This window comes from Musa acuminata, chromosome BXJ1-8 (assembly GCF_036884655.1).
Source record: "Musa acuminata AAA Group cultivar baxijiao chromosome BXJ1-8, Cavendish_Baxijiao_AAA, whole genome shotgun sequence".
Taxonomy (NCBI): Eukaryota; Viridiplantae; Streptophyta; class Magnoliopsida; order Zingiberales; family Musaceae; genus Musa; species Musa acuminata.
This window is the reverse complement of record NC_088334.1, coordinates 42,878,710-42,906,662: the sequence shown is the minus strand read 5'-3', so window position 1 is coordinate 42,906,662 and position 27,953 is coordinate 42,878,710. Positions and strand designations below refer to the sequence as shown.

Below are 27,953 nucleotides of genomic sequence, written 5' to 3'. Positions count from 1 at the left end.
CCATTATCAAGAATATTTAAAAAACACACATCTTTGATCTCAAGCACCAAAAAACAAAAAAAAGTTGGACTCTTATTCATCACCAGTAATGGTAACCGAGTAATAATAGTTCATAAAGAGTGACAGTTTCCAAATAGAAAAGCAAGAGAATTTGCTCCTTGACTGACACGTCCCATTATCAATAAATGGTCTCTTCAAGAATGTGATCTGGCTAATGAAATAATGACATGCAAGTTTGAGTGCAAACATTAATTATACGTGAATAAATCATAAATATATTCTACAGAATGGCTAATGACAGGTCCTTCAATTGCTGGGGATCGACTGAAGATGGTGCTTTAGTGAGGGCACACTGAGCGGTTGTGGTCTTCGGAAAAGCTATGACGTCCCGGATCGAATTTGAGCCAGCCAAAAGCATCACGAGACGATCCAAACCATAAGCAATGCCACCTGCAAGATGTTGTTCATCAGACGATCCAAACTCAAATATGCACAATATGGACCAACAACAATTCCTCCAGATTATCTAGTAATAACAGTTAGAGAAACAATGTAATTTAAACAGATTCTCTAGTAAGAAAACAAATTTTCTCCAGATTCTCTCGGTAATTCTGTACTGGTATAAAAAAGTAATTTAAACAGAATGGCAAGGTAAAGCTAATAAATTTGAACTTGCATGTTTAGGATAATACAATACCGTGAGTTTGAAAGATTAACATACCATGTGGAGGAGCACCCATATCCAGACACTCCAATAAATAACCAAATTTTTCTTCTGCCTGCATAAACAAATGACAATTACAAAGGATAGATTCACGCCAACATAACAAGCATACAGTCCCAATAGTCTTCTGATTATCAATTAAAATAGTTCAATGGAGAAAATTTGACAATAAACCAGTTACTGAAACCAAGCATGCATGACAGAAGAAAATAGCATTCTAGCCTACATCATCACACCTTACCCATAGTTGATCTAGGAAGTCATTTATGTTGGCATCTCGTGATGCTTTTGGCTCCCTCAAATTCGATCCGGGACGTCATAGCTTTTCCGAAGACCACAACTGCACAAATTTTCTGGTTGAACTTTTAAAGTTCTTTGCAGTTTGATCTAGGAAGTCATTTATTTTCAGGTCAATATAACTCCTTAAAGTGCATTTGTTCTCATGGAGGTTCTTCCCTTTTGAACTTTTAAAGTGCATTTTCAGGTTAATAAACATTAGGTCAATCACTTAATTCAGAGTCCAACTCTTTACATTCCAGACATGGATCTGATCTCTGATCCATAAAATAATGAAATTAGAACTCATGAGATTAATTTGGGAGTTTTAAGGAGCTGAGGTGCATACAATTTGACCCTGGTTCAATCCATATCATTTTTGTTTACATGTCTATGTTATTATTGGTCAACATGCTGATCATTCAATAGGTCTTGAAAATGCAGCATATACCTAAAAAATGCTTATCATGTGAGTATGCAACCAAAAGAGTGATTATAAAGTCATGAACAATAAAAAAACAGTAAAGCCTTTGCTTCAATATTGAAAGTTAAAGCTCACCTGCATATGAGAAATGCCAACAATTTCCAAAATCTTTTCTTGTACTTCACGCTTATAGATTCTCAAACTCCCACCACCAATCTGTGGATAACAAAGAAAAATCAAAACCCAAACTTTTTAACTTTTTACACCAAGGAAACAAAAACTAGCGGCAATGATTCTACGATGGTCATCCAGAGACAAATATCCACATTTGCTTATTCATTAACATGAAAGGTTAAGTAATCAATTAAAAAGGATCCATCCTGAATAAAAATGATTTGACTGACAAATACTACGTAAAAATCAACAATGCACAAGCTAGTTAAGAAACTAATGGAGCAGCTCTTGGCCTCAACCAGAACACCAACTAAATGGAGCCACATCGATACCTCATATCCCATCACCTATATAACAAGTTCTTTGATTCCACTGATCGTTCCGATGTTCAAAATGGTCTGTCTAACTGTGGAGCTTTAGAAAATCAGTTGGGTGATCTTGAGTTGTGGAGACAAATGTATGAAACCAAAGGTTTTAGACTAAGTAGGACTAAGACTGAATATACAAAATAGATCTTTAGAAATATCTAAAAAGTAGAAAGTATAGACATCAAGTCCCTAGAAGTAAAGTTTTACATGTCTTGGATCTATTATTCAGCAAGAAGAAAAGACTGATGAAGGTATGGTTCAAATAATTATAACAGAAATGATTACAGGAGCCAGAGGCATCAAGAGTTATGTTAAATTATTGTCTGCCTTATATATTAAAAGTAAACAATTTATAGGACTGTTGTAAGGAATCACCTTTACTATATAACTTATATGTTGGACAATTGGGAAACAACATATACAAAGAAGTGTTAAAAAGATATTGAGATTGATAATGTGGAATCACTAGAAGAGAATGGGAAAAAAAAAGGATTCATGAATAACTGGATGTAGCTCCGATGAAGGTTGAAATAAGGAAAAACCATTTAATATGGTGTTAGACATGTCCAAAGGAAACTTCTAAGATAAAAGAAACCCATAAATGTATGCGATTTGAGAAGAGACAAAGAGAGACCTAAAAAACGTTTATCAGAATCCATAAAAAAAATGATATGACTACTCTTGCTTTGACTGGTGATGTTACTCTTGATGGGCATCAAAATATCAAAGCAGCCAAACCCAGATAGTTGAGATATTATAAATTCTTGTTGTTGTTATGTGATCTAGTGAAATTAAACTATGAAAAGAGGCAAATATTGATACCTAAGGAAACTAAAGCTAATAAAGCACATCATCTGTCAAAAGATGACCGTGCATCTCACATAGTCAACTAGATTAGTAGATGGTGACAAAATCCAAAGCTAGATTTCAACTTTTCACGGAAGCGAAATAATTCAAGATTGTAATTGCATGTAAGAATATCCTGTGGATAATACCAGAAGCTTAATTGCAAACTGGGAAGCAAACAAAGGCATAAACAAAAAAGAAAATGTCAAAACCAAGTGCTGGCTATTCTGAATCCTTGCTTTTCTTGTTGTTCGCCTTATGGTCCCCTTTTTTCTCTCAAGGGAATCTAATTGCTTTATACTCAACTAGTGGTGCTTCTAACATATTAACAGACGAGCCATGTATTTAAAGAGTATCCAAGTTTTTCACTAAGTTCAAAAAAGATGGCCTGTTTACAAGCTATTAAAAATATCATATAGATGCAGGTGTAATTCCCTTCTGTTTCATATGTCCTTGCATGAAACCCTACTTGATTGTGAGAAGTCATTGAGCCAAGCAAGATAAACTTTTGCTCATAAGTAGCAACAGTCTGCATGTAATATGTGAGGAAAGCTTAACGAAGCAGATCATCACGATGTTGCACATAAATATATATTGAATCTACATATCTAGAAACAAGAGCAGGAAAATGAGCATAGGATGTGTTAGATGTATACTACTTGCCAGTGAGAAACAAATGCTAATAAGAATTTTATATTGTCAGGATCAACTATAACTAAGAATTTAAGAAGCACCTCGACACCATTGTAGACCATGTCATAAGCCAAAGCACGGGCCAAGGGAAGATCATTCATGTCTTCAGGATTTGGAGCAGTGAAAGGATGATGGAGGGCCTACAAAAATAAAAATCACCAAAACATTTAAATCATCGGAATCATTAAACCCAGCTCAAATATGATCAAATCAAGGTTAGATTTCAGCCCAGTTTGGCCAAAATTAACTTGGAACACTCAAATGTTGAAAATCAAAGTTACCATAATATGCTCTTGTTAAGTGTAACCCTTTATTTCTCTCCTGTCCACTTTTTCATCTTAATCTTATATTTCCTTTATGTGTGACAACATATTGTGCCAGAATCAATTAAGATACTATCACATACTGGAAAGCATGGTTACAACAAAATAGATGTCACTAAAAAGAGTCTCCAGCAAATGTTCCCGAAGAGAAGGTAGAAAAGGTAAACATGTATAAATTTCAATACTTCTTATGGTTGGCAAAGTTCTTAAAAGAAATTAATGTTTTTAAACAGGAATAACCTATGTATAAGGAATCAGCCCATACTAATTAAATCTGTTTGGAAAATTTGTTGATCAAGTATCAAGGACTGAGAATTTAAACGTAGCCATCAGGTCCAGTCTTAATTCTCAAAGTACAATAAAGACAAGAAAGTTACCTCATATCTCTGTTCTGAATCATTCCACTCAAACATTGGAAAGTCTGTCACCCACAGGATTGAATGTGATGTCTAACAAACCCAGAACAACAAGTCAGCATGCATTTATTAAAATAAAATAACTTATATAGAATTGTAAATTGCTTCTACCATTAACAAATCGATAAGTGTTTCATCCACATAAATAATAGAGATTATTTTTCTTTCCAACAATAGCCCTATTATCAGGCATGAAAAAAAAAGTGGAAAGGAGATTATTAACATTCTGCCTGCAAGTTATCACTGAGCATCATTTCGGTTGACTAGCATGTCTTTGTTCTGGTTTTCATTGACCATAAGTGTGAAAATATTTGCAAGGGAAAGGGTAAAACTTAATACTTAAAGGATTGAATTTGTAATTACTGGTCTTGTATTATCGAGAATATCTCACTTATAAATTGATTAGACCCCAAAAAAGCATAGATAATTTAAAGGTCAAGTTCATAAGTTGCAACCATCTCCCTGAACAACAATAATAACAAGCTGTAAGGTCACAATTACTTGTGTTGGACACATGTTATCCTAACAAAGTTTTCTTAGATCTTCCTCTAATTCTCTATGCATAATCACTTTGTTTAACCATTGCATTGCAATGTTATTCTACCATCTGAACGGTGAATACCCATTACCACAAATCCTACCTGATGTTGCATTCTTCAAGAGTATAAGAAACTTGTTCAATTAATTAAGTTATTACTGAAAGTCAAATTCATAAATTATGCAGTATGTTCAAGGTATAAGGTAATAATATTTGAAGACTTGCATACATAACTAAGCCATAAAAATTACCAATGGAGGAAAATTTTTAAATAGTTTCAACACTCACATAATTAATCAACTGCATTTCATGTGCCACATATAATCTGAGCCGGTCGAGTGTCTTGTTAACCATTGCATCATGACCCACTGCAAACAAAATAAGATCATCTGCCTTCCCAGAGCAAAGTCTCAGCAATTCTTCTCTATTTTCAGGTTCTAGATTAGATGTTAAAGCAGCAACACCTTCAAGCTCACCTACACATTTCAGAAACTTTTTATTGACTTTAAATAAAAGGCTTCAAGATAACTACAGAAGCAGAAGACAAAGACAAGCTCACATCCACTACCATTATCTAAAACCTTGACAAAAGGTAAACCCTTTGCTCCTGCTTTAATTGCTTCACTAAAGATAGCACCCTTCTTGAGTGCTGTATTTGAAAATTTTTGTGCACCTGAAGGCACACATAATGCTTTAACGATGCCACCCTTTTCTAATGCATCTGTAAAAACCTTGAAATTACATCCTGAGAAAACTGAGCTAACCTGCAATTTCAAACGTATCAAAAAAAACAGACTTATGAGAACTGATAAAGATCGTTAATAGATCTGTAACTACCATAACAGGGAGACAAAGTGACTCGAACAGTATGTTTTGTATTTTACAGTAGCTAACATGCATCTCTAACAAAATTTAGCGAGAAACACTCCATCCTAGATATTTTAATAGACGGGGCACTAATGATATAAAAGCTATCTAAACATATACCTTCTAAGCAATTTAATTCAACAAAATTTAATGTTTACGTAGAGATATCTTGCAAAAGCATAGAGTTGACGTATGTGAAGAGCCATACAGCCCATATCTACCAACTGGCAGATCAACCAATAATATCATAAAATTCACTGAAATAAATTAACAAGTTTCTTGACATAGAGATGACATACATGCACAGTACAGTGTCCAATTGGATCACTCACATCACTTGCAGAGGTAACAAAATATTAGAATCCTAAGGTCCTTTTGGGTCATATTATCTTCAAAGCAAAAAATTCTTTCAGCCTACTACTACGTGACAGAAGGACGAAGGAGGCTCTAAATTCTGCTTTAATATGATCATTCAGTTAACATTCCCACAATTGTTAAATGAACCATTGCTGGCATAAACTTCAGCTAACTCTAAGGATAGACTAAGGGGAAGTAATGACAGAAGAAAACGCAGAAAGCAGCCTGAGGGCATTCATTGATTCTTTCATCTCTAGAGCCAAAAAACAAGTACTAATATTTGCAGACACCAGAAGTCACGTTCACAGATTTTGACTCCACCTACTGCACGAGAATCATATTGGCATTATATAGATCATAGCGCCATCCATGATTTCGACAGGTAATTGTACATAAATGCATAATCCGACTACATGAATAATGATTCAAAAACCACAACAATAAAATTAGCAATCATAGCTAAACATAATTGAGGTGATGAGGCTTGTAGGTGTATACATGATAAATGGATGGAATACTCAACAAATTATCAAGTTATCTAATTTACCAAGCATATTTATTCATACCCATTTTGTTATAAATTCCATGATGATCAGCTAAGACATTGTAGATTGCCCACCTTTAATTGGCTAATGTTAGTAATTACTCTCCAAAAAAAAGAACCTAGAGAAGCAGCCCATCATATCTCAGCAAGAAAAACTTACATCTCTTAGTTCCAGACTAAAGCGAAGATCCGGCTTGTCTGACCCATATCGACTCATTGCTTCAGCATAGGTAAGCCTTGGGAATGGATTTGGAAGTTGGATACCAGCTATTTCTTGAAAGATCTGATACAATATAGCTTACATTCAGATTCCAAAGAAAATAAAGCAAAGTACTTAAACAACATCATGAATCTAGCTAATTAGACATATTAAGAAAAAAAAGGAGAAAAGCAACAAAAAACAGACATGTCTTATTAAGTCCTCATTAAGTCTCAGCATGTCCTCCAAAGGTGTAAAAGCCAATTCCATATCCAGCTGAGTGAACTCAGGTTGCCTATCTGCTCTCAGATCTTCATCACGAAAGCACCTTAAAAACCAGAACTATTAGGTAGAAGAAAACAATAACAAAAATTATCAACCAATTCCGTTTAGTGGTTCAAGAAGAGTAATATATTTTCTACTAGAAACTTAGAAATGGAAGAAGGCAATTTTTACTCCAAAAATTGAAACTAAATAGGCTTTAAGATTTTCCTACATACACAGATTAAAAAAAGAACATACATAGAGTCCAAGTGACAAAAGGCCACATAACAGACGCAACTGCAATATGCAAATCCTAGGTAAAATGTTCATAAAGATAAGATATATATATATATATATATATATATATATATATATATATATATATTCGATTAGCTCCTGAAAGATACCTTGCAATCTGGTAATATTTCTCGAAACCGGATACCATTAGCATTTGCTTGAACAATTGTGGACTTTGAGGTAAAGCATAAAAAGTTCCTGTCTTCATAAACCATATTATAGAAAATCAGAAAAGTCAATATATAGAATAAGAAAGTATTTGGATATTGCCAAAAATCACCATCTTATTAAAACAATGTATAAAAAAATAATCAATGGCATATATACAGAGATGCATACAAGGACAGCACATATATACAGATGTAATTTCTCAATCCCAAGAATCAGTGACAGCACATCTTTGCAATTATCAAGCAAAATATTCAATTGCATTAAGCAAAAATAAATAGCAATGCAAAAAAATAATTAAAAGAACTGAAAAAAATCAACAGTTTGGTATACAAATGAAGTCACAAAGAAAAAGAATTGAATAAAGAAGTTTAATTACCTGAATACGTGATGGCACAAGATAATCACGAGCACCTTCGGGTGTGGATCGAGATAATATTGGAGTCTCAATCTACCTTAAGACCCAAAATAAAACTATCAACCACAGATAAGCAACACAAAAAAAAAAAAAAAATGAAAGCACTTCAATGGCATATTCTTATTTGAAATAAAGCACAGAAGTAATGCCAATGACATAGCCTGCATAAAAACACAAGGGGAAAAGAGATAACCCCATAACCAAGAACCGATGCTCAAAGGCTACAGTCATAATGGCACAAAGATATCCAAATGCAATCAAACTCCAATAAATGCGAAATTACATGGCCACAACTTCCTAAAAAGGGCTACAATGTTATCAACTGCATATCAAGGTGCAAAGGTTATTTGTAGTTTGGTACTAAAATTCTAAAACTTGTATCAACAAAGGCTTATAGGCATTACTAAGGTGAGCATTTGTCGAATGCTGCAGGAGCCTTTTCGAAAGGAAAAAAAACCTAAAACTGCTAACCTGGAATGTTACACATGTTTATCTTGAATGTTTTTGTTTATTCACTTTCAAAATCCTTCTTGTTTTTGTATTAAAAAAATCACACTACATATTATTCAAATGATAGTCCCCAAAATCTTTCTCTATAATGATTGTAATATCACACTAATTTTTTTCCTAGTTCATGTTAAATTAAGCCAATTAGACAAAAGAGACCACCTTTACACTTAGTTTATATCAACAATTTTAGAAAAGTCAATTATTTGGTTTACAAGAACAGAGGGAGAATGAAATTAGGGAATTTCTTCACTTTCCTAAATCTCCAGCTTTAATATACTGGCAGTATTGACTAAAGAAGCTTAGTTTTTGTTTACATCATTAATCATGTGTACTGCTTAGATCTCATAAAGCATGTGAATTTCCTTTCATGAGTTGAATATTCATTATAAACTTAAGTACCAAAAAGTTGGTTAATGATATTAAAGAGCCAATAACAATAGTTATATAATTCCAACATATGATACCTCCACAAATTCATGTTCATCCTCCAGATACCTCCGGATGAGCTTTACAACCTTATGCCGCAATCTCAGGTTAAACTGCATTTGTGCCCGACGTAGATCAAGGAACCGAAATCTAGTAAAAGTTTGCAATAGTATGTGTTAGAAGATCCTCATACATGATCTATAAATTCAATAGCGATAGACTACATGTACTAAAATCCTTGGACTATAGTACAAGAAACTATACTTACAGACCTGCTCAAGAAAGCAGTACAAGTATCAACAAAGAGTAATGTCAATGTCCAGGGCACCAAATATAAAAAATTGATGTTTATAAAGACCTCATGCGGTAACCTGAAGGATATTTTAACAAATGTCTCCATATATGCACTGAAGGATATTTTGGTAACTTGTGTGCACTAAAATGCATGCAGGGAAACCAAAGTACCAAGTGAAACTAACAATCATGTGGCAAGATCTATCATGAACAGAAAGAACATCCTAAGGTGAAATAAGCATACATCCACTACTACTAAACCTATTGTGATCAACAAACCAAATAACATACCATAATATATATTTAGCAGTAAAAGCAATATCAACTTGCCATCATAGCCATAGGTTAGCACTGATGCATGTCTTATTTACATTAGCAAAGCAACTTCTGATACATAAAAAAGAATCCCAAAAATTGATCTCACCTACTTTCTTGATGAACCCAAAAGCATAAAAATAGCTTCGGTCTAATTTGAAGGTAATTCATCCCACGTCTAAAGGTGCCATGTCGAATCACGAATTTGTTTACAGAGCTAAAAACTAATCCTGATAATATGACCAGACAAGGAATTTGTACGAACTTCATGAGCTCCCAACTGTACTAGGCAGCACATGCCATTCTGCAGCTAGGTGGCATGTAAACCAGTCAATTCTAACCGAAGCTTGATTGTTGCAATTTAAAATACAACTGCTTCGGGCTAACATCTTTTTAAGATTTGAGGAAGGTTCATGTGAGAACCAGCTTGGACCTCCAAAAAAATGATAACCCAAAACCCAACCAGTTAATTCAAGTCTTATAGTGTTTCATAACTAGAAACTATGATGTGGCCATTAATGTTTTCCAATGTTAATTTTCTAGTATCGAGATTATGCCGCAAAGATAGACTCTGCTAAAACTTTCTTATTATATTCAATCTGTATACTGTAGTATGGCCTCCAGATAGGCCATAGTATGGCCTCCAGATAAGCATTTGTTATCTATCTTACAATCAAGTAGAGCAGCCAAAAACAAATAAAAAGATACTCTTCATGTGACCATATATGAGAAAATTTTGACAAGCGACATTTCCCTAAATAGAGTTCTGACAGCAAAAGGCTATGAAGTCAACCCTAAATATTAGAACATTATAACTTGTTGCTGCATTATCCATGATAAAGTTATATTGTCCCACAATTGTTTGTCTCCTCATTGCACATCAAAGTGAGGAAGCAAGTAAAGACTGTAATTATGTTACCACAATCAGCTGAAAGTTGAGATTAATGTCTTGGCAATAACAAAGAAAACTATACATGATGATGCAGAAACAAGTACTTTAATGAAAATGATCTGACATGTTTTTATAAAATCGAATAGTAAATGAACTACCTTAAACGAATTTCTTCGGTGGTGACATCTTTTACACTGTCTGCTGTGGTAACTGGAAAAGGCAATGCACGATTTACAGAATTTAATACAATGACATGCTCCGCAACAACCTATTACGCCAAAGCAAAATAACTTTATGTTAGCACATTGCAACTTTTTTTAGTCCAATGGCAAATTCATCTTACTAAAATCATATTCCTCACCAGTGTAAAATTTACACTGTCATGTAGGACCAAGACAATCTTGTTAGTTGCAATTATTACTAACAGAAAAAACATGGGAGCAAGATAGGTTTAATCAAAACACAAAAAACTCACAAAGATACACATCTTGGATTCTAAGAATATTAGCACAAAAGAACAAAAACATCATTCTCACCATCACATTGATGGCCACATGGTCAACAGTGTTGCAACATCAAATGTAACAACATGCCAAGGTGTGAATTATTATCCAAACCACTATGTATTGTCAATCATATAAAATCCAATCAAGATTCTAATCACATGTATGAAACATTAAAAAGGGCATTCTATTGTACTTTCCATAATTAACCAATCATTGTAAGTCTATTCCATCCACTTTTTGCAAATGCACAACAAGTTAGATACCTCAAGTAAATTAGTTACAAAACACTGTTCCTAAGCTCTAAACCTAGTTCTATACATAGCAATCCAAAGCGTTCCAGTTTCATAAATGGAAAAGAAGGCCATTCCAATTTCCTCCATCATTCTAAAATTAATGAACCAAAGAAGTCTCCTTGACCAAACTTGTGAAACTACAGCATTTGTTGCTAGATGCTAAGTTAAATGCATATGATCGTAGCACGAACAGGATAATTAAGCAGAATCTAATTTCCATGGTCATAATTTTCCATAGTATCAGGATATGGTAGAAATTGTCATGAATCTATGAAGCTCTATTCCAGGTAAGAAAGATGACCGATTCCAGAAAGCAATTAATTATTGCAAATACCACGTGGAGGCTAAGTCTTCATGTTGACTTATTGCTAATTTAGCTACCTAGATACCAAACTTTGCATACCACACAAAATATCGAACGGGAAGTATACTTTGTCTAAATTAATCATGCAATCAGAATGTTTATATGTAAGCCATACTAACAGCATAACACTTGCCCTTTTAACTTTTATTCTCATAGATCTACATGACATTGAACCCAACACTTATGTGATTCCTCTCAGGACATGGAGATCTTCGTGCTCCTAACTGGGCCCAAAACAAGTGCATACAATGGATATCAGCAGAAGCTGATCTGGATATGAAGTAACCGAGCTATGGAAATTGCTTTATACTATAGGTTAACAAAATAAAACGATAGCAGAAAATACATAAAAGTTCAATTTATAGGTGAATCCAGCAGAGTCCTTCTCGCCTCTATATCTCCAGTCTTCATCTTCTTGTTCACAGATTCCTGCGGTCGAGCCCGCACCAAACCTTCCACGGCAACCACATACTCAAGCCTCAACTTATTCGCAATCGAATACGCATCCGGATAATCTTCAGGAAGCGTCGCGACCTGTCCAAGAAGAACGTAAGCGTCCGCAAGAATAAGCAGCATCGACATCTTTATCACGACAAGGAAATAAATATACCTGAACGATTCCAGAGCTGTCCCTGAGGTTGAGAAAGGTGAGGCCGCCATGGGCCCGGTGGAGGGCGACCCAGCCGCAGAGCCGGACTCGTTTCCCCACGTCCTCGATCCCTAGCTCGCCACAAAGGGCCGTTCTCGGAACCCACTGAAGGGGGGACGCGGCCCGAGGCTCCGAGAGGGAATCGGGACCTAGGGTTTCGGCGGTCGCCGACGCCGCAGCCGGAGGAGGTTGAAGGGGGGACGTAGAAGTCGAGGGCGTGGAGGAGGAAGAGCATAGGAGAGGAGAAACGGAGATTGGCCTGGATGAGGTTCGGGGCTTGAAGCGGAAGCGAGCGAAGCGGGCGACGTGAGGGGAGAGGAGGAAGGGCGAGACGCGTAGTATCGCGGCCGCCATGGATGGATGATGCGTTACAGAATCAGGTGCGACGCTTTCTGTTAAGCCAATCAATTACTTAAAAATCCTACTGTGGGCCGAGGCCTTTTATAATCACAACCAAGATTGAGTTGGGCTTCTACGGAGCCCAAAGTGAGAAGCCATATGCAGCTTCCATAATTATTATTATTATTATTATTAAAATTTATTTTATTTTATTTATTATTATTATTATCATCATCATCGGAGCATGTATCATTATTGCTTTTTGTTGTTCTATAGAAGATCTATTAACTTTAGTTGGATGATTTATTAAAAAAAAGATTTTGGTTTTTTATGTGGGAGCACCTTTTATTTTATAAATATTATATTTATTTTTTATTATCCTATGATATGATTATCTTCTTGGTTATGTTCATCGATCAATAATTTCATCGATCCTTTTTATCGTTGAATCCACCTATGATATTTCATCTTTTTCTTAGTAACTTTGGTTTCTCCATGTTTTAACCATGGATGATCTTTACTCTTCAACTCTTGGTTATTGATGATTCCTCCACCATCTCCATCTTTAATTTTATTTTTATTTTCTTATTCCATTCGATTGATCATAACTTGTCTTATAATGATATGACTCTCTTGTTGTTACTATTTTGCTCTACTATTATGCTTTATTGCTTATTATAATCATCACACTAATATCATTTAGGACGTATGATAATCTTTTGCTTTTTAGAACTCTAATTGATTGTATTTGCTATAAGGAAGACAATATACCCTGACATGAATATTATATCATCAAAGTCTCCTGTCCAATCAGTATCAACAAAGGTATGGAGATAAGTCGGGTATGTTTGCGAAGAAAAAGATCATGATTGAGAGTCCCTTTAAGATACCGTAAAATTCGTTTAACCATAGACTAATGCGCAGTAGATGACCGATGCATTAATTATGATAATTTATTGATTGCAAATGAGATGTTTGGACGGGTGAGAGCTAAGTACTGTAAGGAGCCAAACACTTTTCAGTATTGAGTAGAATTCGAAGAATGGCTACTATCATATAGCTTAAGTGATTCACTGGAGAGGGGAGTTATAATCTCTTTTGCATCCTTCATATTTGTCTTTAATAATAAATCTTGAATATGCTTTCTTTACGATAGGAAGAGACCAAGATGTAAACATTGCTTCCATGCCCAGAAAGTAGCTCAAGGTTCTTAGATATTTGAGGGATAATCGATCGACTAATTACTTTAAGAATGCTTGAGTTTTCAAAGAATCATTGCCCATGATAATAATATCATCCACGTACACAAAAAGATGTATTGTGTCTCTATTTTGTTATCATAGGAAAAACAAGATATCAGACTTAGAATTGATGAAGCCAGTTTATGTTAGAAATTAGCCAAGTTCAATATATCAAGCTCTTGGAGCTTGACAAAGTCCATAAATAACTTTTTATAGTTTGTAGACATGCCTCGAATACCGAGGATAAACAAAACCAAGAGGTTACTACATGAAGACATCTTCAATTAGAGACCCTTGTAAGAAGGCATTGTTAACTTTTAGTTATTGTAGGTGTCAGCATTTTGAGATGGTCAAACTCAAGATAAGTCATTTTTTATAGGTTCAACAATGTGATTGCATGTCTTTGTAAAGTCAACACCACATTATTGTTGAAATCTTTTGGCTACTAGATGTGCTTTATATATTGCAACGAATCCGTCTGGATTTCAATTAATTCGAAAGATGTATTTATACCCGATGATATTTTCTATGTGATGAAATGATACTAGGGTCCACGTAGAGTTATGGAGGAGAGCATCATATTCTTCATATATGATTTTACGCCAGCGAGGAGATTTTTGAGCTTAAGTGATTATAGTGGGTTCACTAGCCTCGGGGAAGGGTTTGTTATAACATATAGGTCAAGAACTTGACGTGGTTTGAAAATACCACTTTTGAAGCATGTTGTCATTGAATATCTATGAGCTATGAAAGTGGTAGGTTGTGCTGTTGGTATAGTCGGTGGTGAGTCACTGGCATGGACTAGGCCAATATATGACACTTTAATGTTATTGGATCTAAGAAAAGATAAAGTCAGTGGTGGTGCTACTGAGGGTATTGTTTCGTCAATAGGGAAAACTTATGAGGGAGTGGAGTGAGAAGCTATTGAATTAGAGTAACAATTGTGTGCGAGTCCTGAGGGAAAGGACTGGATGGTGTCATAGGAGGTTCATGTGATAAGATTTGAGGGATACTCTAGCAATGTATGTTTGTCGAAGTAGCCTGTGGTAGTCATAGGTTCCTTGCAAGCCAATCACTCGAGTGAGGCATGTATGACTTGACATGTAGTTTTTTTACTTATTATTATTATTTGATATTTTATCACTTTATATTGCTTGTTACTTGAATATATTATGATGTTCATGGATCTGTGTAATGGGAATCAGATCGTGATTAGATCACGATAATGAGACTGATTCGCCTTTAAACACAAATCATAAATAATCTCGGTCATAGGTTACTCGAAAGGGATATTGAGATAACTGGATAAAGTGTGCTATATACTTGTCCATATGATGAATGCAGTTGGTCTCATAGTTACTTATATGGGGACACCAAGGATATAGTACAGGTGCTCATTGGAAAATGAGTTCACTGATTGATCCGCTTACGGAATGCTGGATGGTTGATGATGCCTTATTGTCAGACAGTAATTATGTAGTCCTAGTGATGTATATAGTCCTTAGACTTAAGACACCAAAGATGTCCTGTATGAGTACTTCATTCTCTGATACCAAACTTATAGGTCTAGAGGTTCCAAATCTAGCACAACCGGTCATCGGGAGTGATAGGCAACCTTATGAGGACTATCGAGTATCAATATAGGATTATCCACTCTCGGTGTCATGAGAGAAATATCTCATATGTTCTTGCTCAGACAAATCCCTGGTTATGGTCATTCAGATCGAGAGATAAAGAGTTTTTCGGGAGAATCTGATTCGAGCGAGATTCAAGCAGAAACCGTATGGGTTTAACAGCACCATATCCAGTATATGGTCTCTAGGATATTAGATGGATGAGAGACTATAGACACACATTAACCGAGGACGGACAGTTATAACTGTGTAGTGGCCTAATACGTCCGCAATCAATGAGTCGAGTGAATTATTATGGAGATAATAATTCACTGAGTCAAAAGAAGTTCTGACAAGTATAACTCACGACCAGCTCGATATTGAGCCTAAAGGGTCACACACATATGGTAGGCGTTGCAATGAGTTATGGTTCAGATATGAGATATCCACTAGAGCCCCTATCTTATTGGATATCCAATAAGCCCCTGAATTATTGGATCATATGGATGAGATCTAATAATAGCCAATAAGAGATTATTGTAGAGAGATCCACTAATCTAAGAGGCTTGGGTAGTTGGATGGAGATCCAAAACCCAATAGGGTTTGATCCATTAGGGTTATGTTGACATGAGGCCTCTATAAATAGAAGGAAACCAATGGCTCATAGGCTAGAGCCTTTTTGAGTTGTCTCTCCTATTCTCCTCTATTTCTCCTCTTTATATAATATGCTTGGAGATTAGAGGAGGATTGTTATAGTTATACTATGTGGATCATTGCTAAAGAGGAGGACGCTTGACCTCCTTCGCCCTCTCCTAGAGATTTGCATGGATTCAGAGATATACGATCTCCCTAAGTAACATAATCTTTAATATACTTAATTTTTAAGTTTCATAGTTTTTACATACCAATATTCGCACGACGATAAACATATCGATTGAAAATTTAGAGATTTTATTTTTTATGTTCTTCCGCTGCACATGTGATGTCGCTCCCTAGATTTCCCAACAGCCTACACGGTAGGATAGTTTTGAAAAGGAAATATATACTCTATAAAAATAATATGATGTAATATAAAGATTTTTTGAGTTTATGTTTTATAGCATCAGAAAGCATTATAGTCAAAAGAGTATTATATAAAAGTGCAAGTCTTAGATTATGGTGTCAGCTTATGTAAAGGATAAGGACATAGCTATGAATAACATAAACAACCAAACACTGAGTTTCTAAAGGTTTGGAAGCTTATGGAATAGTTTTTCAAATGATGACTAGAGTGAGCATACGATTAATAAGATAGACTGCAGTTTGAAAAGCTACTGATGAAAAAGTTAGCAACATGGATGCTTGATGTAGAAGTGAGAGACTAGTTTCAACTATATGTCGATGTTTACGTTCGGTAGATCCAACTAATTTAGGAGTATATGGGGGTTACTTGAGGTGTTATATACTACAAGGTAAGAGACATGATGTGATAACCTGATATTCACCTCAACCATTAGAGTAAACTGGTCTAATTAAAGACTGAAAGCAATTCTCGACCAACTTTCTAAAATTGGTAAAGATCATTCAAATGTCAAATTTATGGTGGAGAGGATATAACCATATATATTTTAGTGAAATAGTCTACAAAAATAATATAAAATTTGAACTTATCAAAGAAAGGGTTGGGGCAGGGCCCCAAACATCTATATAAATAATTTCAAATGATTTAGAGCAAGATATGAAGGATATTTCAAAAGATAGTTTATGACTTTTATTACTAAGACAAGTATCATAATGAGTGATAATAATATTGATTTTAAAGGTAGGAAGAGAATAACAAAAAAGTAACTTTTATTGGATAAAAGATAAGGGATGACCAAGATGATGATGTCACATATCAACTGGAGATGCAACTGAAGAGTGAATAATAGGTTGGGAAATTTATAAAACTGATGGCTACTCATAAATGTTGTCTTTATTCTAGCGTTGGACTAAGGATGTCACTGTGCTCAAATCCTTGACAAAAAAATAATCACGATAAAATATAATTGAGATATTATTTTATTTATAGAATTAAAAAAATAAAAATGATGTTTTGTTTAATATGAGGTACATACAAAATATCATCGAGTGTAAAAGTTGTGGTAAGTGAATTAAGCGTTATAGAACCAATATGAGTAATGAGAATTCCTTTACCATCACCGATGATGATATCTTCATTTCTGATATAGTTGTTGTAGAAAGTTTTGAAGATTAAAGGTGATGTGATAAGAGGCGCCAAAGTCTACAATCTAATTATGTTGTCTAATAGTTGGAGTAGTCATAAGATTTGCTTGAGGCCATCGTTATAGAGCAGGGAGTATGGATCGAGACCGATAGACTTTCGTAGAGTGTTTGACTTTATCATATAGTTGACAAATGACTTTTTATTGACTTGTAAGGTTAGGATGCTAGGGCTGATGATTATGGAAGTTGCTACATTGATAGTGATGATTAAAGTGTTGATGGTGTGGATGAGGGGGGGTTTGGTTTGGGATCCATAGGGTCAGGAGGCAGCTTAGCCAAACCTTTGTTGATATGTTTATTATACTGGTTACTCTTCCTCTTGTATTTTTGACTGACTTGAGCTGTGATAGTTGGTACGAGCAACTTGTCATCATGCTTCAATATATGTCTCATAGTCAGTCTTATTATAGAGTTCTTTGAATAATATTTGTGAGTCACGTGCTCGAATTGCTGTTGCGAGTTCTTTGTACTCTTATTCTACAACTTTAAGGGTACGAATTAAGACTTCTTCATCACTAAGAGAATGACCTATCAAAGCCAAATCATCAATGATAACTTTGATATTTTGTAAATAATCAGCATTAGTACTTTCATCTTGTTTCATTTTCGTTATATTGTATAAAAGTCCGAGCATGCGAGTACACAAGTGATTTGCAACTTATACTATGCTTTTATAGTAGTCGTACATGAAGATATCAATGGGGCAATGGACCCAACGACTGAAGCTTGAATAGCTTGGAGGATGAGGCGATCTTGACGTAAGCATAGTTTATGGGCTAGATTTGATATTAAATTGGGTTCTCCTTGGATATTGACCATTGCATGTGGACAATGGAGAGAGCCATCGATGTAGCCTAGTAAATCATATCCAAATAGGAGATTAGAAAATTATGTATGCTAAGATGCATAGTTGCTATATTTGGATAATTTAAAGGAAATAAGTGCTACAACATTGATGGTGATAAGGTCTGTAGGTTGAGAAATGCTATGGTTCCCTATATGGACAATAACTTGAGTGTTAGAGGTGAACGATGAAGATATTTTGAGGATATTAGTCTAAGGGAGCAAGTTGGGAGTCATAAGCTATAAAAAGGAGGTGGAAGAGAGCTGCGATGGGGAGCAATGCTTCTTCCATAGGCATAGTTGCTGTATGAAGCAAGGCAAAGTTGCTATAGTTCTAAAGATCTTTTGACAGAAGATCTGAGTGGTGAAGAAGTCGTCATCACATCAGATTCATCGAGAATTTGGTTGTTGGAAGCTCTCTTACTGTGACTATGGGAGTTTTTAGATTGTAAGATAGGGGGATGGAGACAATGTTATCGTAGAAGAAGACAGCAATGGGAAGAAAGGTGGAAAAGGGTGCTCGGGGCAAGCATAGTGCCCTACGGTAAGGGGATTACTTTTTTGTTAGAGATGAGAGACTTGAGGAAGGAACTCCCCAGTGCTTTATCAAAGGCTATAGTAAACTGATCAGGGCTGCAACAACAATGATGGGGGCACTATTGGAGATGTAGGTGGCTTCTACTACAAGCGGTGTTTGTGGTAGTTATTAGTAATAGGCGGCAACGGTGGCGTAAAGTACGTCGTGGATTGCTGTTGCCATGGGCAATCGGACGATGCAGATGCGATGGCATCGATCGGCTATGAAATTTGCCAGATGTAGGCTGTGACGATGGGGAAGAGGAAGGTGCAGTAGACAACACTAGGTAGCATGCACTGAATCTGGGTGCTGTAGAAGGAGCGCCAATTTTTGAAGCGGTGACACCTCAATGTGCTTTGGTGTGAGTCAAAGGTGTAGCGTAGAGGAGCAGTTCTGGGTATAATCGATGATGGATGAGAGGAAGCACAAGAGGATGCTCTCCAACAGGGAGTCAACGTAGAGGGTCACGAAGGAAGAAGTAGTAGTGCTTGGAAGATTTGACAACCCAAGCAATTCGAACGAGAGGAACCAAAATGTTGATCCAGCTCCGTAATGTAGTTTGCGTGTGATAATGTATTAAGGTTGATGTCTAGCCTTTGGTTGTATCTTTTTTATCCTGGAGTAGTTGGGTTTCGATTGCAACCGCCGGAGAAAGAGAAGCAACAATCAATCGCAACCGAGGGGTGGTGGTCAGTCGCTTGTTGCAGATCAAGTGAAATGTAATGATAAAAAAGTATACTTAAATTAGTTGAATGCAATGTCTATTTATTTCTTGTTGGAGAAATCTTATCTATTATCAAATTTTTCTACCATCTTCATCTTGGATTTTATTTTTATTTTCTCATTCCATTCAATTGATCATAACTTATCTTATATTGATGTGACCCGTTTGTTACTACTTATTTGTCTACTATTATGCTCCACCGTTCATTCCAATAATCACACTAATAAATGATAATTTTGAGACTTATTTTAAAAATATTCTAATTTTAAATATTATTTAATTCCTTTTTTTTTTTTCAAAGCGGGAAGGACATGTTCAAGATTATGACATTGTGTTAATATATTAAATATGATGATCTATCAAAACATTTATCAATTAAACTAGTCAACATATTAAAAAATAATAATATTAAATTACTATTTAGATTATTAAAGTTTTATATAAATTGGAAAATATTTATATTCATATACTCATAAGTGAATGTTATTATCTTCATTTTTAAAACCATATTGAAAACATTTCAAATTTGAATATAAATATTTATAAATTTAGTGAAAAAAAATAAAAAAATATTGAGTTGCTATCTGAATGTTGTTTGAAAAATGGTAGCTTTATTAGAAAAACAAAAAACCTATTACAGATAAAATTATATTGTACATGTAGTGATACTCGTATTTAGAACCATAATAAAAACATTAAGATGGTTAATATTTGCATCATTACACTTGTTTCACAATCAAGCTCAAAATAATCAATATTTGAATATAAATTTTCTTAAATTTATAAGAATGGAAAAACAAGCACATTGGTTGAGAAAGGCATAGAGGGTAGTCAAATAATAAGCTTGTTGAATAGCAAAAAATATATGTATAAAAAATCTTAGATAATTTTTTTTAAAAAAATGATTCACAAGTAAAAGCCAAAAACACGATGGGAAAATCACCCATTTTAGTTAGATTGGGTAATTTTTTTTATAAATAATATCATTATTGTTTCTAGCATAATAAATTAATTTTAGAGGGTATTGATGTAAATTAGAGTTTCAGCTAATTTACTGTGATTAATGAAGATTATATATATATATATATATATATATATATATATATATATAATGTGATTCTGTATATATATTAAATATCTAAGTCTATTATATATCTTACTCATGTTAATGATAAGCTCAGATAAACTACTTGATGGACATGTATATATATACTGAGAATCTGTATTTTTGTGGTTGTAGGTCAATGGATAATATGATTTTTTTTTTTTTTGTGTAGCTGCTGTAATTAATTAAAAATTATTGACTGAAAAATTATTATTGATTCAGAATGCTTGATTTGGATGCTTAAGAAATAATATAATATTTCATGGAGTCTTTTGAACTCTATCTCAAATATTTACTATCCATTAATTTGATTTGATAATTATAAATTAGAGCATGTATATAGAAAAGATAATCAGGAGATTATTTTTTACTCATTTTGCTTAGTCTTTAATTTATTTTTTAGTTAAAAAATATTTAAAATTTTTTTAATTATGAAGAGGGTGTTAATGTTAGTTCGAGAACAATTAACTATAATGATATATGTGCAAGTTTTTCAACTTCAAAATATTATATTTAAAAAATTAAAATTAAATTTAAAGGAGTAAATATCAAAATATAACTAATTTTAAAAGAATATTTATGCCATTTTGACTATAAACAAGTTAGGAACATATGGTGATATAATATTAATATTGGCTCAATTTTTCTTGTAGTTTCTTTAACCCCTAAATTTATCCAAGCTTATGTTTACAATTAATTTCAAGATGTAAGGGATTAGTCAACTCGGACTTCAATTAGTTGACTCAATATGTTCAATTAACATTAACGGGCACGTGCTCCTGTTTGAATCCCGCACGTGACTTCTCATTTCCCTCCTCCGCAAACACGAGTCCACGGGAGCGATCCGAGCGAAAAAAGTTCACCAATAAAAAGCCGCCACGTTTCACAAAAAACAAACCGTCCAACTCACCGATCCGTGACAAACACACAGCAGCCAATCAAAATCCAGCATCTTCCTCTATAAAAGCCAAACCACGCGGTCTTACTCGGCAGTCGATTTCACTGCTTCGATAGAACTCGCGCCTTTTCTCTGCTTTCCATTTCCCCGGTCGAGATTCCGATGGCGCCCAAGGCCGAGAAGAAACCAGCGGAGAAGAAGCCCGCCGAGAAGCCGGCGGAGGAGAAGGAGAAGAAGGCGGAGAAGGCCCCCGCGGAGAAGAAGCCCAAGGCTGAGAAGCGCCTCCCCTCCAAGGACGGCGCCTCCGCCGACAAGAAGAGGAAGAAGAAGGCCAAGAAGGGGACTGAGACCTACAAGATCTACATCTTCAAGGTGCTCAAGCAGGTGCATCCCGACATCGGTATCTCCAGCAAGGCCATGTCCATCATGAACTCCTTCATCAACGACATCTTCGAGAAGCTCGCCCAGGAGGCCTCCCGCCTCGCCCGCTACAACAAGAAGCCCACTATCACGTCCCGCGAGATCCAGACCTCCGTCCGCTTGGTCCTCCCCGGTGAGCTCGCCAAGCACGCCGTGTCCGAGGGGACCAAGGCGGTCACCAAGTTCACCAGCTCTTGATCGAATCACGATGGTTGTTCTGGGTTTCATTTCTTAAGCTCTCTTTCCCTAGGCTTTGGCATGTGTGACTTGGTTTACATTGTAATATAAGTAGCATGTCTGTTGTAACATGTTGGCTTCTGATTTGGAAGGAAAGGAGTAACTTTTTCTAGTTCTTGTTTATCCTTTTGCCTCTTCTTTTCCCCAATTTGATTCTGAATCTTTGTTAATCTGATGGTTCAGTAATTTTGGCCTCTGCGTGCTCTGAGATGTTGCCATTAGAGTCTTTTATGGAAGCAACTGAGATCATTTCTTAAAGTACTTGTTTCGGTTCCAAACTGATGACCCTGAGGTGTTGTTCTTGGATGTTGCGCTTGCTTGGATTTGTGTTCTTTGTTGTGTGTTGTTGCCTTCTGCTTCGTGTACTTCTTTCATATGATTGATTTGCAGAAAATATTCTTGTTTGCTAGTTTATCGGGCGAGGAGGTCATATATATCACTTCTGCTCATTGGGCCAACTTGCTAACTCAGGTAGTCATACCTGCTCTCCTATCATCTTACGTTTGTTCTCCTGCCTGCGAAATTTATCTTTGCTTGCTACCATCGATGCAGGAACATAGCAAAGTCACTGTATCTTTTCTCAGTGCCTTCTCTTCCGTATGGAGATTTGGTGGGGTGCCTCGAACGAAGATCACTTTGCGAAAGGATTGGCGCCCGAATGAAGCATTCTGGAATTCAGCAAACCAAGCGGATTCTCTCTTAAAAGGAGCACAGCCTTTGAAGAAGAACTCCAAAATCTTTCATTTTCAGCTGCTTCCCTTCACCAAAACTTGAACGAAAAGCCTCGTGAGTGTTTTCATCTCTTTCAACCAAAGGTTGCTTTTTCTCTTCTCTATGCTCTTTGTTGATTGTTAAGAATCATTAATTTACTTATTCTACTATGGGGAATGCATGTTGAAACTTAAACCATTTCTTCCTTAAATTGTTGCATTTATTTTGGGAAATGGTGACAACGGCTAGCGATATATTAAAAATGTGAGAGATAGATGTGTTGCCCAACAGCTCAATTGCTTAGGAAAAATGTTATACCCAAATGTTGCATTGTTTACATACGTGGTGAGATTTGAATCATTCAAAAGCATGGATCAACAAATTTAATTCGAGGGGTTTAGAAACATTTGACATATGAAACCTACCTTTTATGTAAAAATAGGATAATGAGCTTTGATCTAATGAGTAATTTTGATAAGATCTTAGGGTTTTATCATATAAGAAAGAAATAAAAGAGATGATCACTTCGAGTGGATCAGTCTTCTACTGTTTGCTAAAAGCTAGAATAATATTTGATAGATAGATGAAAAGAAACAGATACATCTATATTTATAGAATTTCACTTCTAAATCCATCATACTCTTAATAAATAAATAGATATAAAAAAGTCTTTATCTGACTCTTATTGAACTAGACAAACTTAGAGAACTAACTCATCACAACAATAGTATATTTGGTTGGAAGTATAACAATCTTGTAGATCTCTTAGCCTTTTGCTTGCTCTGGTCTTACTTGGTTGATGCCGCTAGCTTTTCACTGAAGTCCCACAGCTTTTCTGCCAATGTTTCATCTCTGGCCAAGTAACTTGGTTTCTCCTCATTGCAGTCCAAGAAGTACTTCCCGGTCACACCCTTGAGACTTGGATGCAGTGCGACATAGCATGTAGTTGCTGCACCCTGCGATTATTTAAAGGTACACAATGTTGATGTTCACCCCTTGCTGAGTTCTAGTTCCTATGAAGATTTTTCTCTGCACTCCCCATGTTCTACTTGGCATGCAAAGCATGTTACCATACATTTCAATTACATGGGTTTTAATTTCGGTGTCTCAGTGAAATATCGCATATGTTTTTGCTTCTGTTTCATATGCAGATAGTATGGATGGGTCTAACTCATGTTCAGTGATCATTTGTTTTGCCCCATCTCTTCAGAAAATTGCACTAGGAAAGTATTGATTTTTGTAATTTTCTGCTCTTGCTGATACGATGTGACGAATAAGAAATGGTACTTCTTTTACTGCTATAGGTTCTAAATAATGAATAGTAAATTATAGTGAAACACTGAACAAGCTTAAATTATAGCAGGCAATGATCCAAGTAAATTAGTGTAATAGTCCATGAAAACCACCAAAATATTCAGCAGATGCTACCCTTATACATAAGGGAACTTAATGTCATCGACCAAGCGTAGTAACACACCTGGGGAACATTCTTCCAGAAGATGTAAGTGAATAATTTTAGCACCCCTGCAAACAAGCAACAATGTCCGGGTCTGAGTCTAAAACTTTCAATTTCAGAATAGGTTACTGTTCTTAAAACCACTACTGATTTGGAAGTTTAGGAACAAACTCATTAGATGGAATGAGTGTCTCATCAGGTTCGTCATGATCAGTCCAGGATGAACAGAATTTACTGTAATGTTTGCACCATCTTCCTGTGAACCATAATGTGCAGAAAATTAAGGAGTCAGCAAGACATGTCATGCTCCATATCAGTAATCCACACTAAAAAGACAATACAGAAGAAAACAAGTACAAAGTAGAAGCAGCCTATGGGCCAGTAAAATGAAATTGACATAGGAAATGACAGTTGTGTTATGTGTTTGGATTGACACTTATAATGGACAGCTGGTAGAGATTTCATGATGACAATTCTTGCTGTATAATTGTTTTTGTATAGGTAATGCATGTAATGCATCTTGATCTAAGATATGCATTGCAAAATTGAGTACCTTTAAGCGTCTAGAGAGCTCGTTCGCATGCAATATGTTGGCCAGTTTGGACTGCCCATATGCCTTTTTATCTAAGTATCTGAGGAACAAAGATCAGTTGGTGAGGTTGAAGAAATCACCATTTTTTTTTGTAGTGAAGAATACTGCCAGTGCAGCAGAGTTTTCTCAAAGTATTTGCTTGCCAAACAGCCAATGATAACTTACGCTTCCTTGTGATTAAGCTTGTCAAACCATATTCCTCCTTCATATGTATTCAAGTGAGCAATAGATGACAGATTCACAATTCTACCCTCAATCCCTGTCTTCTCGGCTGTGGTTTTCATCTTGTCAAGAAGAAGATTTGTCAAGAAAAAGTGTCCTGAAAGTAGAACAAAGCTAAGCTTTTAGTGCATACCAGTAGAAGAAATTGGAATTGATTGGACTAGCAACTTCACTAGGAGATCACAAACATATCGTTTTACCTAGATGATTTGTTGCAAACTGCATCTCTATTCCATCCTCCGAGAGTTGGTAAGGACAGAACATGACACCAGCGTTGTTTCTGAGAAGAAATCCAAGGCACAAAACTCACTCGGAGACATGATAGCATGTAAGTATCATTACAAGAAGCAGCATGATTACATTAAGATGTTGAGAGGTAGGTCCAACGAGAGGAATTTGTCTGCAAAGGCTCTCACAGATTTGAGTGAGCTGAGATCAAGCTTTAAGACATCAACTTTGGCCATTGGAGTACACTGCAGGATGTGCTGCTGCACATCATTGGCAGCTGCCATGTTCCTTGCAGCAATGATGACATGGGCTCCTCTGAGGGCAAAGACTCTTGCAGTCTCTTCACCAATCCCACTTGCACCCCCTGGATTGCATGTAGACTCAAAAGTCAATGTGAATTTTTTGATGTCATTGCTAATAACTGTTCAATTATTGGATCAAATTGGGGGAGAAGCCATAAAAATGACCCTGAAATATTTGTTTAGGCAGATCTTTATTTAAAAGATTACTTAGACCACCATCAAAATTTGACCCGGTGAAGTCCAGTTGAAGACTTGACCTATCCTAGTTTTTTAAGGTCATCGCCTTTAATGGAACTGCTGAGCTCAAAGCAGAGCAGAGTAGGAAGAAGAAGATGGGAGGGAGGGACGCACCGGTGATGATGACGGTGAGATGGGAGGCGTCGATGCCGTCGGTGACCTGCTCGGCGGTGGAGGCGGATCCGAAGCCGCTTGGCCCCGGCAGCCCGGTGACGAGCCTGAAGAGTCCCATGCTGCTGCAGGAAGTAACGGCGGTAGGAGGTGAGAGGAGGAAGAGGCAGGAGCGAGTGAGATCGAACGCTCATAGGGGTGATGTTATTTATCGTGGGGAAGCGTGGTGGAGAAAGCGGGTCAACCGAAGAGAGTTAATGCGCAACGGTGGGAGATGCGGTGGGGAACGGGGAGAGTGAAGGCCTTGTGGGGCCTGCGGTGGGTTGGGCATTGCGTTCGCGGGTTACCCACCTCAGCTACCTCTGTCGTGATTGGAGGATGCGATCGTCCTTTTCGTTCACGGGTGAGATTCTCTTCGGAAGTCGATTTTAGTATTTACCCCCCTCTAAATTTTGGTATTGTACAAATAGCCCCCTGCCGAACATTCCGACTTTCCATCAATCCTTCTAAAAATTATATTTTCTTGATGTGAATACTAATTATATATTATGCGTATACTAACCGTAATTAGTCGGCATTGATCATTAGTTAATGATAGTTATTCTAAGTTTGTCAGGGAGGATCTTGAAGATTTGTAATGGTAAATATATAATATCGAAACTCTTCAAGGATGGATGTGTAAAAACTTCTTGTATATATATATATATATATATATATTCCTATTCCTGTACCCCGGCGGCCACCCGCTCTGTGATGGGGCGACAGCGATGGCGGGTGGGTCCCATGTGGGACCTCGCCCAATACGGAAACGCTTGGGTCGCCGTCGGAGTACCTTTAAATTTTGTTTTTGTTATTTTATTTTATTTTTACTAATGGTAATTTGATAAGGACGAGATTTTATGTCAATATCTGAGCATTAAATATTAGTCATAATTTAAAATAACCAAACTGAGCATTCTAAATCGACATTAACCATTAATTAGAACACATATATGTATATAATATAAATAGTAAAGAAGTAATGTCATGACTTGTTGTTTACGAATTGGGTTTTGGAATCTAATGATTGCTTTTACACTGTAATAATACATATTAACAAATTAAATGACTGTCACGTTAGATGGAATTACATTTATATTATGAGAATATAATGTTATTTTACCATTCTTTTATTTAATGGGATATTTTTATCTCGATTTCTCTTTGATGAACTATGATATCATTTTCTCACGTTAATAGGATGAAAGATATCTGACAACATGTGGTGCAATTAGGTGAGGATTTCTTTTGGGTCGGCCATGATAATGCCAATTGAAACCAACATGGGCCATACCCTAAACCTAAAATTATTTCTCCCCATCCATATTAATAAATGCCATATCATAATTTGTACTATGAGGTGAAGGCCATAATCTCATAAATAAAGCAGGAATGGTGGATGCCCTCCCTGTAAACCATACCACACAATGCAACACCAACGATAGGGATTGTCATTGTCCCTACGGTTGGAAATGATTTGGTGATTGGACAGTAGCAAGTTGACTATGTCTTCTTAGGTGTTCACCATTTAATAGAAAGCTACCATGACCATTTATTTTCCAAGTTGACAATGGGCAATCCTTTTCATTATTCACAATATGATTTATTTTTTTTTCTTTAAAAAACGCTAATGCCAAACATAAATACA

General features: G+C 35.9%; 3 protein-coding genes across 5 annotated transcripts; 1 reads left to right on the top strand and 2 right to left on the bottom strand.

Annotated features, from left to right (window-relative positions):
* Positions 1–55: 55 nt before the first annotated feature.
* LOC135584650 (aspartate--tRNA ligase, chloroplastic/mitochondrial-like) lies at positions 56–12,532 on the bottom strand. 3 transcript variants are annotated; one of them, XM_065079832.1, is made up of 15 exons: positions 12,107–12,532; positions 11,887–12,030; positions 10,492–10,601; positions 8,871–8,982; positions 7,858–7,929; positions 7,421–7,512; positions 6,957–7,077; positions 6,711–6,833; positions 5,342–5,546; positions 5,071–5,258; positions 4,206–4,277; positions 3,547–3,645; positions 1,560–1,640; positions 722–779; positions 56–450 (listed from the first exon to the last, which is right to left on the bottom strand). In XM_065079832.1, exons 1-15 carry the CDS (start codon positions 12,497–12,499, stop codon positions 281–283), a joined length of 2,040 nt encoding a protein of 679 aa, XP_064935904.1. In that variant the 5' UTR covers positions 12,500–12,532; the 3' UTR covers positions 56–280. The 3 variants fall into 3 exon arrangements, with proteins under 3 accessions (XP_064935904.1, XP_064935905.1, XP_064935906.1); XM_065079833.1 differs by having other exon boundaries at positions 5,351–5,546; XM_065079834.1 differs by lacking the exons at positions 56–450; positions 722–779 and adding an exon at positions 816–1,064.
* Positions 12,533–21,858: 9,326 nt separating this feature from the next.
* Positions 21,859–22,530, top strand: LOC135587949 (histone H2B-like). Its single transcript, XM_065079831.1, has one exon. The coding sequence runs from the start codon at positions 21,913–21,915 to the stop codon at positions 22,366–22,368; it is 456 nt and encodes a 151-aa protein (XP_064935903.1). The 5' UTR covers positions 21,859–21,912; the 3' UTR covers positions 22,369–22,530.
* Positions 22,531–23,702: 1,172 nt separating this feature from the next.
* On the bottom strand, positions 23,703–26,459 carry LOC103995443 (short-chain dehydrogenase TIC 32 B, chloroplastic). Its single transcript, XM_009416037.3, has 8 exons — positions 26,270–26,459; positions 25,749–25,980; positions 25,589–25,668; positions 25,332–25,485; positions 25,128–25,206; positions 24,746–24,830; positions 24,596–24,642; positions 23,703–24,074 (listed from the first exon to the last, which is right to left on the bottom strand). Exons 1-8 carry the CDS (start codon positions 26,385–26,387, stop codon positions 23,907–23,909), a joined length of 963 nt encoding a protein of 320 aa, XP_009414312.2. The 5' UTR covers positions 26,388–26,459; the 3' UTR covers positions 23,703–23,906.
* Between the last annotated feature and the right edge of the window lie 1,494 nt (positions 26,460–27,953).

Excerpts from the sequence above, each read along its gene's own strand:
- LOC135584650 (XM_065079832.1), bottom strand. The coding sequence starts at position 12,499 with ATGGCGGCCGCGATACTACGCGTCTCGCCCTTCCTCCTCTCCCCTCAC. Across the intron at positions 5,547-6,710 it reads TTAGTCTGGAACTAAGAGAT|GTTAGCTCAGTTTTCTCAGG; the intron begins GTAAGTTTTTCT and ends TTGAAATTGCAG. Across the intron at positions 4,278-5,070 it reads AAATGCAGTTGATTAATTAT|ACATCACATTCAATCCTGTG; the intron begins GTGAGTGTTGAA and ends TGGGTTTGTTAG.
- LOC135587949 (XM_065079831.1), top strand. The coding sequence starts at position 21,913 with ATGGCGCCCAAGGCCGAGAAGAAACCAGCGGAGAAGAAGCCCGCCGAG.
- LOC103995443 (XM_009416037.3), bottom strand. The coding sequence starts at position 26,387 with ATGGGACTCTTCAGGCTCGTCACCGGGCTGCCGGGGCCAAGCGGCTTC. Across the intron at positions 25,981-26,269 it reads TCTCACCGTCATCATCACCG|GGGGTGCAAGTGGGATTGGT; the intron begins GTGCGTCCCTCC and ends CATGCAATCCAG. Across the intron at positions 25,669-25,748 it reads CTACCTCTCAACATCTTAAT|AAACAACGCTGGTGTCATGT; the intron begins GTAATCATGCTG and ends ATTTCTTCTCAG.